This window comes from Bos grunniens, chromosome 13 (genome assembly GCF_055505025.1).
Source record: "Bos grunniens cultivar Pamir isolate PY7600 chromosome 13, Bosgru_T2T1.0, whole genome shotgun sequence".
Taxonomy (NCBI): Eukaryota; Metazoa; Chordata; class Mammalia; order Artiodactyla; family Bovidae; genus Bos; species Bos grunniens.
Genome location: NC_141177.1, coordinates 60,009,945 through 60,023,592, shown reverse-complemented (window position 1 = coordinate 60,023,592; position 13,648 = coordinate 60,009,945). Strand labels below are relative to the sequence as shown.

Here is a 13,648-nt window from a genome sequence, read left to right as displayed (position 1 = left end):
CATACAGATTTCTCAGGAGGCAAGTAAGGTGGTTTGGTATTCTCATCTGTTAATTTTCCACAGTTTGTTGTGATCCACACAGTCAAAGGCTTTGGTGTAGCCAATAAAGCAGAAGTAGATGTTTTTCTACTCAGCCATAAAAAAAGAATGCAGTATTGCTGTTTGCAGCAACATGGATGCAACTAGAGATTATCATAATAAGTGAAGTAAATCAGAAAGACAAATACTATATGATATCACTTATATGTGGAATCTAAAATATGTCACAAATGAACCTATCTATAAAACAGGAATAGACTCACATACATAGAGTACAGACTTGGGTTGCCAAGGGTGAGGAAAGACTGTAAGGTGGAATTAGCAGACATAAACTATTATATAGGATGTTTAAACAACAAGGTCCTACTGTATAGCACAGGGAAGTATATTCAGTGTCCTTTGGCAAACCATAATGGAAAAGAATATAAGAAGAATGTCTATATGTGTATAACTGAGTCACTTTGCTGTATAGCAGAGATTTGCACAACACTGTAAATCAACTATATCAATAAAAGAATAGAAAGTGATATTGAATGGCAAAAAGAAAGTTACTATCTGTATCTGAAAAAAATAATATTTATGAAATGCAGGTTCTTCATAGTAATGTAGCAGGAAGCTATTTTCAAGATTAATTTTTAATTTATTTTTAAAATTGGTGTATAGTTGCTTTACAATATTGTGTTAGTTTCTGCTATACAACAAAGTGAAACAGCTGTATGTATACACATAGCCCCTCCCTCTTGAGCCTCCCTCTCACCGCCCTAGGTCATAACAAAGCACCGAGTTGAGCTCCCTGTGCTGTACAGCAACTTCCAACTGGCTATATCCTGTGCATACAGTAGTGTGTAGACAGTAGTCGGTGCTACTCTCAGCTCATCCCACCCTTGTCTTCCCCCACCGTGTTTCTGTGTCTGCATCTCCATTCCCGTCCTGCAAATAGGTTCATCAGTGCCATTTTTCTAGATTCCATATATATGTGTTAATATTTGTTTTTCTCTCTCTGACTTACTTCACTGCATGTGACAGACTCTAGGTTCATCCACATGATGACAGATGGCCCAATTTCATTCCTTTTTATGGCTGAGTAATATTCCATTACTTATATATACCACATCGTCTTTATCCATTCATCTGTTGATGGACATCTAGGTTGCTTCCATGTCCTGGCTATTGTAAATAGTGCTGCAGTGAACCCTGGGATGCATGTGTCTTTTGAATTATGGTATTCTCAGGGTATGCTCAGGAGTGGGATTGCTAGGTCATAAGGTAGTTCTATTTTTAGTTTTTTAAGGAACCTCTATACAGTTTTCCATAGTGACTGTACCAATTACATTCCCATCAACAGTGTAGGAGTATTCCATTTTCTCCACACAATCTCCAGCATTTAGTAATCAATATAAAAATTATTAACGAGCTATTTGACATTTTTTAAACTAAGTTCTGGAAATCTGGTGGGCATTTTGTCACTTCCAATACATCTCAATTTAGATATTAAATTTCATTGGAAATACATGATCTGTATTTAGATTACATAAAGTTTACAGTTGAAATGCAAGTTGTTCCAAACACACTTAAATTTTTTTCCAACAACTGAGTTGAATATCATTTATTAATATTTTTAATTAAAATTTAATATAAAAGTCAGTTCCTCAGTCATATTTCTAGGGCTCGAGAGCCACCCTAGCTAGTGGCTACCATGTGAAACAGCATGATTTTTAAAGTTTTGGTTTTTCTAAATCCACGCTTTACCATTTCTATAAAAAGTATTTACCTTGTATCTAATGCATTTATAAGACCTAGGAAGGTGAGGCCTGCTTTAAAATTTGTGACTAACTCATAGAGAAACTTCCTTGGTGTAGGAATACTTGGAAGAGACTCACTGGGGGCAGTTTTTCTCAAGGGTAGGAGGCCTTTTGGGACTTCCCAAGTGCTCAGTGGGAAAGAATCTGCCTGCCAATGCAGGAAACACAAGAGATGTAGATTCAATTCCTGGGTTGGGAAGATGCCATGGAGAAGGAAATGGCAACCCACTCCCATATTGCTGAGATAATCCCATAGACAGAGGTCCATGGTGTTGCAGAGTTGGACACAAGTGAGCAACTGAGCACTCACATAAGCCTTTGGTGGAGAAATATTCTTTAATGTAGCTCTTTATGTATGCATGTATGTACATGTTTATCCGTGACTGCTTGTAAGCACGCTGTTGAGAAAACACAGCTCTTCTATCCACAGTAACTTGACAAAATGTGGAAGAAATTAATGTAACATAAATTATGAGTTTTTAAGTCAAGCACGTGAGGAGAAATAAAGATAATTAACAAAGGATAAAGTAAGTCTTGAACATTAGGTTTTATCTGGAGAAAACACCTTAGGAGGTTTAATTATTCCAAGTGTTTTAGAAAATTTTAAATTACATTTGCTAGTTTTTTTTATCCATTTATTGTATCATATATTTATTGTTGTGATCCACATAGTCAAAGACTTTGGTGTAGTCAATAAAGCAGAAGTAGATGCTTTTCTGGAATTCTCTTTTTCAATGATCCAACGGATGTTGATCTCTGGTTGACCAGTTTGATCTCTGGTCCCTCTGCCTTTTCTAAATCCAGCTTGAACATCTGGAAGTTCTTGGTTCATGTACCATTGAAGCCTGGCTTGGAGAATTTTGAGCATTACTTTGCTGGCATGTGAGATGAGTGCAATTGTGCGGTAGTTTGAACATTCTTTGGCATTTCCTTTCTTTGGGATTGGAATAAGAACTGACCTTTTCCAGTCCTGTGGCCACTGCTGAGTCTTCCAAATTTGCTGGCATACTGAGTGCAGCACTTTCACAGCAGCATCTTTCAGGATTTGAAATAGCTCAACTGGAATTCCATCACCCTCACTAGCTTTGTTCGTAGTGATGCTTCCTAAGGCCCTCACTTGACTTCACATTCCAGGATATCTGGCTCCAGGTGAGTGATCACACCATTGTGGTTATCTGGGTCATTAAGATCTTTTTTGTACGGTTCTTTTGTGTATTCTTGCCACCTCTTCTTAATTATCTTCTGGTTCTAATAGGTCCATATCGTTTCTGTCCTTTATTAGGCCCATCTTTGCATGAAATGTTTGTTCCCTTGGTATCTCTAGTTTTTTTCAAGAGATCTCTAGTCTTTCCCATTCTGTTGTTTTCCTCTATTTCTTTGCATTGATCACTTACAAAGGCTTTCATGTCTTTCCTTGCTATGCTTTGGAACTCTGCATTCAGATGGTTATATCTTTCCTTTTCTCCTTTGCCTTTAGCTTGTCTTCTTTTCCCAGCTATTTGTAAGCCCTGCTCAGACAACCATTTTGCCTTTTTGCATTTCTTTTTCTTGGGGATGTTTTGATCACTGCCTCCTGTACAATGTCATGAACCTCTGTACATAGTTCTTCAGGCACTCTGTCTATCAGATCTAATCCCTTGAATCTATTTGTCACTTCCATTGTATAGTCATAAGGGATTTGATTTAGGTCATACCTGAATGGTCTAGTGGTTTTCCCTACTTTCTTCAATTTAAGTCTGAATTTGGCAATAAGGAGTTTATGATCTGAGCCACAGTCAGCTCCCAGTTTGTTTTTGCTGACTGTATAGAGCTTCTTCGTCTTTGGCTGCAAAGAATATAATCAATCTGATTTCAGTGTTGACCATCTGGTGTTGTTCATGGGTAGAGTCATCTCTCATGTTGTTGGAAGAGGGTGTTTCATATGACCAGCATGTTCTCTTGGCAAAACTCCATTAGCCTTTGCCCTGCTTCATTTTGTACTCCAAGGACAAACTTGCCTGTTACTCAAAGTGTTTCTTGACCTACTACTTTTGTATTCAAGTTTCCTATGATGAAAAGGACATCTTTTTTGGTGTTAGTTCTAGAAGCTCTTGTAGGTCATCATAGAACTGTTCAACTTCAGCTTCTTGGCATTAGTGGTTGGAGCATAGACTTGAATTACTGTGATATTGAATGGTTTGCCTTGGAAAGGAACAGAGATCATTCTGTCATTTTGGAGATTGCTCTTAAGTACTGCATTTTGGACTCTTTTGTTGACTATGAGGGCTACTTCATTTCATCTAAGGGTTTCTTGCCTGCGGTAGTAGACATAAGGGTCATCTGAATTAAATTCACCCATTCTGGTCCATTTTAGTTCACTGTTTCCTAAAACAGCCATCTCCTGTTTGACCACTTCCAATTTACCTTGATTCGTGGACCTAACTTTCCAGTTTCTATGCAGTATTGTTCCTTACAGCATCGAACTTTACTTCCACCACCAGTCACATCCACAACTGGATATTGTTTTCGCTTTGGCTCCATCTCTTCTTTCTGGAGTTATTTCACCACTCTTCTCCAGTAGCATATTGGGTACCTACGGACCTGGGGAGTTCATCTTTTTCAATGTCATATCTTTTTGCCTTTTCATACTGTTGATGGGGTTCTCAAGACAAGAATAGTGAAGTGCTTTGCCATTCCCTTCTCTAGTAGACTGTGTTTTGTCAGAACTCTATCTTGGGTGACCCTACATGGCATGGCTCATAGTTTCATTGAGTTAGACAAGGCTGTGATCCATGTGCCTCCTGAGAAATCTGTATGCAGGTCAAAGAGCAACAGTTAGAGCTGTACATAGAACAACCAACTGATTTCAAATTGGGAAAGGAGTACATCAAGGGTGTACATTGTCACCCTACTTATTTACTTTATAGAGTACATCATGTGAAATGCTGGGCTGTATGAAGCACAAGTTGGAATCAAGACTGCTGAGAGAAATATCAATAACCTCAGACATGCAGATGACACCACCCTTATAGCAGAAGGCAAAGAGGAACTAAAGAGCCTCTTGATAAAAGTGAAAGAGGAGAGTGATAAAGCTGGCTTAAAACTCAACATTCAAAAAATGAAGATCATGGCATCCGGTCCCATCACTTCATGGGAAATAGATGGGGAGACAATGGAAACAGTGACAGACTTTATTTTCTTGGGCTCCAAAATCACTGCAGATGGTGACTGCAGACATGAAATTAAAAGGGGTTTTCTCCTTGGAAGAAAAGCTATGACCAGCCTAGATAGTATATTAAAAAGCAGAGACATCACTTTGCTGACAAAGGTCCATCTAGTCAAAGCTATGGTTTTTCCAGTAGTCATGTATGGATGTGAGAGTTGGACCATAAAGAAAACTGAACACTGAAGAATTGATGCTTTTGAACTGTGGTGTTGGAGAAGACTCTTGAGAGTCCCTTGGACTGCAAGAAGGTGAAACCAGTCATCCATAAGGAAATCAATCTGAATATTCTTTGGAAGGACTGATGCTGAAGCTCCAATACTTTGGCTACTTTGAAAGTACCCTTTCTTTGCCATTGCACTGATACTCCTTAAATGTTTTGCTGTGTTTCTGGTACAGTCTTGTGAGCTGGTGTTCTCTTCCTTGATTGTTTCTAACCTCATACACAAAGCATTTCTGTAATATAATTGGTTGGTGTAGTAGAGATTTCATTCAGAGAATTATTTTAGATAAATATCTTCATTGAATCTTTTGTGCCTACTGTGCTAAATCTTTTCACAAAGATCTAATAGAAAATTTTCTTTTTCAGGTATTATTCCCCTGGATATTCAGAAACACTTCTGCAGAGAGTGGACAGCTATCAACCACTTACTAACTGAGCAAAGTTACATTTTTATGCTCGAATTGATAGCAAAGTATTTGTGAATGATATTTGTTAAAGCTCTTTCTAAGTATTTGAGCTAAATACATACTAATTTAGTCAATGTGAAATACTTTTGGATAATATTTTCTAAATTTATGTAACACTCTAAAAAACTAGTGGTTTGAATGTATGAGGAACTAGTCACTATCCTTTGCATAGGATCTGATGGAAAGGCAAATTTAAAAAACACAATAAAGGGTCTTCACAAATTTGTTATTGTTCCATTAAAGACCACAACATGCACACACTTCTAACTAGATATAGACGAAAGATAGTGTTCAGAAACTCTTAATTAATTTGCCAGTTCCTCATGGGCACAGGCAAGGAAGACTGGCCTTGGAAAGTCTAGGGATATCCAAAGGAAGTAGTTGCAAGAGGACACAGATGACAAAGTGCAAGGCATTTGAAAGATGCTGATGCTGGTTACACAAATGCATTATCTGAACACATGAACTCTATGGGTAACCTGGCAGGTTTTCCTAAGAATTTAGGAAGTTTCCTCTTCCTCCTAAGTTTTCTACCTCTTATCTTACTCTTCCCTAAACTGTTCCTTACCTTTCCTGGGGCTGGACAGGGTAGAAGTCAACATTAAGCATTATACTATTGCAGACATCCCTCTCCTGTTCATTGAAAGGTTTCTTCTTAGTCTAGGCCTCCTATTGAAGCAAGCAAGTCAAGGGGGTCCTCAGTGTTCCCTTGTCCTAGTTTCACAGTCCCAAGTTTCAAAAGTCAGATTTTCAGGGATTTAAGGAAAAACTTGAAAAGGATACCATTCGACTCAGACTTTACATGCATTTTCACAAATGGAGCTGAAAGGAAGATAAGAGGGAGTTGTGATAAAATTTTAATTAAAAAAAGCATTAGTATTAAATGCTGGGCTGGAAGAAACACAAGCTGGAATCAAGATTGCTGGGAGAGATATAATAACCTCAGATATGCAGATGACACCACCCTTATGGCTGAAAGTGAAGAAGACTTAATGGCCTCTTGATGAAAGTGAAAGAGGAGAGTGAAAAAGTTGGCTTAAAGCTCAACATTCAGAAAACTAAGATCATGGCATCTGGTCCCATCACTTCATGGGAAATAGATGGGGAAACAGTGGAAACAGTGTCAGACTTTATTTTTGTGGGCTCCAAAATCACTGCAGATGGTGATTGGAGCCATGAAATTAAAAGATGCTTACTCCTTAGAAGGGAAGTTATGACCAACCTAGATAGCATATTCAAAAGCAGAGACATTACTTTGCCAACAAAGGTTCGTCTAGTCAAGGCTATGGTTTTTCCAGTGGTCGTATATGGATGTGAGAGTTGGACTGTGAAGAAAGCTGAGCACCGAAGAATTGATGCTTTTGAACTATGGTGTTGGAGAAGACTCTTGAGAGTCCCTTGGACTGCAAGGAGATCCAACCAGTCCATTCTAAAGGAGACCAGTCCTGGGTGTTCATTGGAAGGACTGATGCTGAGGCTGAAACCCTAATACTTTGGCCACCTCATGCGAAGAGTTGACTCATTAGAAAAGACCCTGATGCTGGAAGGGATTGGGGGCAGGAGGAGAAGGGGACAACAGAGGATGAGATGGCTGGATGGCATCACTGACTCGATGGAAATGAGTTTGATTGAACTCCGGGAGTTGGTGATGGACAGGGAGGCCTGGCGTGCAGCAGTCCATGGGGATGCAAAGAGTTGGACACAACTGAGCAACTGAACTGAACTGATTGTGCTTTTTATTTTTCCTGTGTGATGTTTCTAACCTTGGGGAATATATGATTGGATTCAGGAGTCTTGGTTAGTTGGCATGTGTGTGTCTTTTTCTTTTTTTAATGGGACATTCCTGATAGTGATCTACCCTGGAGGCCTGAAGAGGAAGTAAGTGATAACCAGAGAGCCCCTTGGACATAGTTTCCAATCAGGTTAGCCTTCAGGTTTCCTAACTGGACTCTTTTTTTTTTCCCCTCTCAAACCTATCCATTTATTTTTGATATTTTCTAGATTAATCTTTGTCATCATTTTCTAATAATATGTAGCTTTGTTGTATCTTTTAAAATTTCATCAAACCCAAGATAATCCCATTTCTTTTTGCCTTGTATCAGTCTAGCAAATGTTATGGGAATGGTGAATTTCTCATTATGTATTTCTTGCTATTATAGTTTATGTTTGAAAAATTTCACTTCTTACATCATTTCATACTTACCAAATAGTTTTAAACTAAGGAAAATAAAACATTTAATGGAGTTTGAATGGGTGCTTCAAGGTAATCATATGCAATTTGGAAAACGTATGCTATGAAATGTTTCTTGGCTTAAAGCAAAATGAAGCTTTCTATATTCTTTGAAAAGTCTATTAAGAGATTAAAAAAATTTTTTTTTCTATTTATACTAGAGGGGAAATAGCATTTGTCCTCTATTCTTTGTTATTTTCACCCCTGGTTTGAATTTTGTCAATTCCAATCCTCTGGCCTTAGCAAACCCTGTCTTACTATTTCCCCTCCCTGGCCCTTGAAGTTTATTTGAAATTCAACTGTCCTTAGGATATCTCATTTAACTTAGATGAACAGCAATTTATTTTTAGGACTTTGGGAACAGAGTGGTTGAATCTTACTATTGTTTGAACTTTATTCATTCAGTCACCTGTTGCAGAAATAGGTGCATACGTATCAGTGATGCCTGGAAGGAGATTAACGTTTGGGTTCTAGTCAGGTCTGTCAATTAGTAAGACTGATAATACTTGTTCAGCTGACTCATAAGATGCTTATGAAGATAGCTTGCATTGATGCATAAAACAATTTTGTCAACTATTTCATTCTGTACAAACCAATATGTGATTTATGGACAATCTGACAGTCAATGAGTATACTTTTTGGCCAGCAATTGGGCACACCAGGCCCCACACTCTTAGATAAGTGGAGTTTATACCAGATGATTTATGATAAAGAAAAACTAAATTTCCTGCCCTCATGGAGTTTTCTAAGATAAACACATTTGCCCAGACACAGGGAGTAAAATAGATAGAAGACACTGAACACCAAACAGGCATATTTCATGCAGCATGTAAAAACAAATGACAACCTCATATTTACAACAGGAGGCTGATCTGTTTTTCTAACCTTTCCTCTCAAACTATCCCCTTAAATACAGGATTAAAGATTTGCTTTTTCTAAACTTGATTTGAGGTCCTGCTTCACATAAACTCTGATCTTAAATTCCTGGGTAAGGCCATCTCCAATTCAAGATGTCAAGTTTAGAAACTAACCTTGAAAGAATGAAGGATTTTTCTGTTGTGTTTTCAGATCTCCAACCCTTTCCTTAAATTCATAAACCCTGACCTTAAATTCCTGGGTAAGGCCAACTCCAGTCTAAGATGTCAAATTTAGAAACTGACCTTGAAAGCATGAAAGATTTGTTGTGTTTTTCAGTCATCTAACTTTGATTAAGTTAGGTGCTAGCAAATGGTGAGGTTTGCGTATACTGTGTTTTATTTTGCTACAAAATTCACTGTGTAGAAAAAGCAGATTTGTAGCTCTTCTGTTTCAGAGATTAAAAGGATTAAATGACCGTCTTAATTATAACTATTGCATTTACCCATTGGTTAAGGCACTTTGTATTTTTTTTAGAATCAAACTGGCTTTTAGTTTATTATTTTTTTAATTGTATAGTTGATTTGTGATGTTATAATAGCTTCAGGTGTACAACACAGTGATTCAATAATTCTATAGTTTATACTGCATTTAAAGTTATTATAAAATACTAGCTGTATTCCCTGTGCTGTTTAATGTATCCTTTTATACATAGTAATTTGTGCCTCTTAATTCCCTACCCCTAACTTGCCCTTCCCCCTTTCCCTCTTCCCACTGGTAACCACTGTATCTGTGTCTGTTTTATTTTATTCATTTCTGTATTTTTTTATATTCCACATACAAGTGAGATCATGCAGTATTTGTCTTTGTCTGACTTAGTTCATGTAGCATAATTCCCTCCCAAATCCATCCATGTTGTTAGGTCAACTATTAGTTTCTTTTACCTTGTTTTGTCACTGACAACTGTAAGGAGAGAAGAGGAGGAATTTGGACCATTAATTTGCAGCATGTCTTACTGACAGTTAAATACAGTGGTTTGTTCTGTTTTCTGAAGGTTATTTAATTAAATTCATGACCTAGGAAGCTAACTATCCCCACATCTAAAATAATTGCTTCTCTGTTGGTGAGATGTAAAGCCAGGATTGATTTTCTCCTGGCTGATAGCTCTCCTTTCTGAGTCATGAATGTCATCTCCACTCTCCTCCCCACATAATTTGATCTCTGTATTTGATCACTATTTAGTATACACTTCACTAAACAGATGTCTGAGTAATTAAAATCCCACATGGGCGCACTCATCAGTGAGCTACATCTATTTAACAGTCAGCCTAGAAACTTCTCACCCTCGGCTCTTCTCTCACCCTGGTGTCATCTGTCACTGGCCTTTAGCAGGCTTTAAATATTAGAGTTCAAACCTGGCTATGTTTGTTTTCCTGTATTCATAGAATCTCTCCTTTCATTCTCAGCTTGCATTTTCCCCACAAGTCCCTGATCTCTTTCTCCTTCAACTCACCTGGAATTTATGTCCAGTTTTCTACCAGCATTCAAATTCTCATTGGATGAATCATCCTATATTTCGTTCATGCCAGCACCAGGAAAAAAAAAAAAATCAGGACCATGGATTAAGAGTGCTTTTTTTCCCCTGTGGCATAGCCAAATATTTCAGTCTGAACAATCCCCCCATTTTTTTTTTTTTTTTTTTACACTATTTGAGATCAAATCCTGGAAACCTGTTTGGTGGCTACAGGTCACTGAAGGATGTTGATGGCCAAGAATTATAGAAGGAAAGAATGTGGGTTTGGAGCAGAAAAGGGAAGCTAGGAAGGACTTACTAACATGAAATTTACTCACTTTTGAGAGAGGATTTAGATAGAACTTTATTGATGAAAATGTTTATACTTAGGCTGTATTCTTATGATAAAGCTTACAATACTGATATAACACTACATACAACTTGAGGTCAGTGCTGTAATTTACAGAGGTAAAGGAATTCTCTTTGCAGTTGATGATGCACATTGATTTTAGGAAAATTTTGAAATGAGTATAGAATATATATTTTCTGATACCTATCATTTGAGACTTGAACAAAATCAGATAAATGAGTGGGCAACAGTCATATGGCAAAATAATTCTTTATTTTCCTACTTTAAAATAGAATTCCAGTGCATTTAACATGGATCATTTTTATAGACATAAGTTTATCAGAACATGGGTGACTTGTGAGGTTCCCTTGTATTCACGACACTGGGGAATTTTTAAGGTGATCAAAAAACAAGCAACAGGTTCAGAGGTTAATTAATACAATTTTAGTTCTATGAGAGCAAATTCTGAAAGTACTTGTATAAACCTTATTACCATGATTGTATTTTAAAACTACGTGAAAATCCTATTTTGCTTGGAGCTTCTTGTTGGTTGTTTGGACGTAACTCCTAGCCTTGCTGTCTAAACTGACAAAGGCCAGGTAAATAAACAGAGACATAAATTAATAACAGGATTCTTGGACAAATAGTGACATGGACCAGGAGCTAGTATTTCAGGAAAGTAAACGAGTTCAACATGATGAGAATGCTTGTGGGCGTGATTTCTTTCACCATTTATCATCCAGCATCACTGTAGGCCTGATGGCTCCTGAACGAGAACAATTTTCATTCTTCCAGTGCTCAGGGTAATCTCCCCTTGCCTGTTCCCCAGCTCCCTTCCCCTCCATGCAGCGTGTGTTTCATCTATTTAAAGTTCAGGGCACTTTTTTCTCTTATCCAAGCTTTGTAAGTCTTGTTTCCCCTCCAGTCATTCCTTACCACATGTCCATCCATGTTCTGCTGTCAGCTTTTTTCAGATCACTTAAAAAAAAAAAGGAAAAGATGACTGAACTCGAGTAACCAATTTCTGGCTTTCCACTGCCTTAGTGTAAATCAGGGAGAATCTTTCCTGACCTTCTTACCATGTTGTGAGGGTCAGATGTGCTCTGTGGATACAAGAGCTTTATACATGGTTACTTGTGGCCAAGGGGCTTGGGCTCCAGCCCCACCTGCCTGACTGAGATCCAGTTTCAACCACTCCCTTGCTGTGTGAGCTTTAACAAGCTGCTTACCTTTTCTGTGCCTCAGTTTCCTAAGTGGAAAATGGAAATCATAAAAGTACTTAAGTCCTGGGGTTGTTTGCTGATGGTTACATGAAACAATTCATGCGTATTATGAAGTCAGTACACGCTCAAAACAGTCCCTGTTTTTTGAGCCCCCACCAGGTGTTAGCACAAGTGCAGACATCTGTGAACTTCCTCCCAGCCTCCCCTCTTCATTGGGGCCTCTGGGACCTGTCCTCGTTCAGGCACTGCCGAAAGCTGGGCTGTATCCCTTGGGTGTGGTCTGTGAGCTAAAGATGGGGCAGAATGTAAGAATCCTGGCTAAGCACACACCTTTGTGGATTGACAGGCCTCTGTTTCTCTAAATTGTGTTCACTGGGCAGAGCTTCTCCTCTAATGACATGTTTATGTTGATACTTTAATTTGCTGCCTTTACGTACTTAAAGCCACAGAGATACATCTTTCCTAACCTGGCAAATGGGGATAGTAAGAATATCTACTCCTGGGTTTGCAATGAGATGTCAAGTGAACCCCTTAGGAGGAGACAGGGAAGCACAGTATTCTAGGGTTTGCTTTTGAAAAAGAACTGGAAAAAAAAATCATCATGTAATCCAAATATCATCACTTTGTACACATGAAGTAAGGTGGAAACAGAACATATCAAAAGTAAAATCTTGCATTCTAAAAATGGGACAAATGATTCTTCCAAATGAACTCTCTTCTTCAAAGTGGTTTCCTCTGAATTCATAAGACATAACCCATAATACAAGGACACTGTTTTTGCCCCAAATGTGTTGGGATTTCTTCTTTGAAAAGGCTTTTAAGAACCCTGGTGCAAATACTAACTCTACATTTTATGACAAATATCTTTCTACTTCTCAACTTTTTATTTATTATTTTTGACATGTTGTTGTTCAGTCACTAAGTCATGCCTGACTCTTTGTGACCCCATGGACCCCATGGGCTGCAGCACACCAGGCTCCTCTGTCCTCCATTGTCTCAGAGTTTGCTCAAATTCATGTTCATTTAGTGATACTATCTAACCATCTCATCCAAAAATGTCCCTCTCATTTTTGACATACAGATGTTCTAAATGTTTATGCAGATACATCTATGTATCTTCCATTATTTTGCATTTTTTCCCACTCAAAATTTCTTATTTAAGGGACTTATTTATATTTTCTTTTAATATCTCATGTTTGCCTCTTTAATCCACTTGGGATGTATTTCAGTAAATTGTATGAAGTGAGCATCCAATGGACTAAACTATTGGCCAGTTTTGAATAATCTGTGTCCTCCTCATTGGTGATGCTTCATTTATGGACATATTAAATTTTCTTTCAGGATTTTTTCTGAAACATTCATCTATTTGTCAAGCTTTTCTCAGTCGTTCAAAATCACTGTAATTACTTTGGCTTTATAATTTGCATTAACATCTGGTACAGTGAATCTCCTATTATTATTCTGTCTTTTCAAAAGTATTCTGGCTATGATTCTGTTTTTTCTTCCAAACAGCAATTTTTTTTTTCATTAAAAAATAATTTTACTGGAATTTGGTTAAAGTCACAAATAAAGGAATAGATATATTTACCTAGAAGCATATCAGATTTCTCAATCTATTTACATCTTTTGCTTTCATGCTTGTTTCTTTCTTTCTTTGCATCAATCCCTTCCAGGTGTTGCCAACATACTTATATGTTAATAGAATCTTTTAAAAATATATATTTCCCAACAGGTTATTACTGGAT

At 37.7% G+C, this 13,648-nt stretch overlaps 1 protein-coding gene across 10 annotated transcripts in view; it reads left to right on the top strand.

Moving 5' to 3' along the window:
• The window catches only part of SPAG6 (sperm associated antigen 6), a 62,685-nt gene extending 56,730 nt beyond the window's left edge, over positions 1-5,955 (top strand). For 9 of the 10 annotated variants that reach the window (XR_015139713.1, XM_086334489.1, XM_086334485.1 and 6 more), the window contains one exon: positions 5,633-5,955. Coding sequence is in view for 9 of the 10 variants with exons in the window: in XM_086334489.1 (XP_086190615.1) it covers positions 5,633-5,702 (70 nt within the window). In the remaining variant the exon portion in view is untranslated. Of the gene's footprint in view, positions 1-4,747; positions 5,575-5,632 lie in introns of those variants that run through there. The other variant, XM_086334486.1, reaches the window with a different exon arrangement.
• Positions 5,956-13,648: the final 7,693 nt, after the last annotated feature.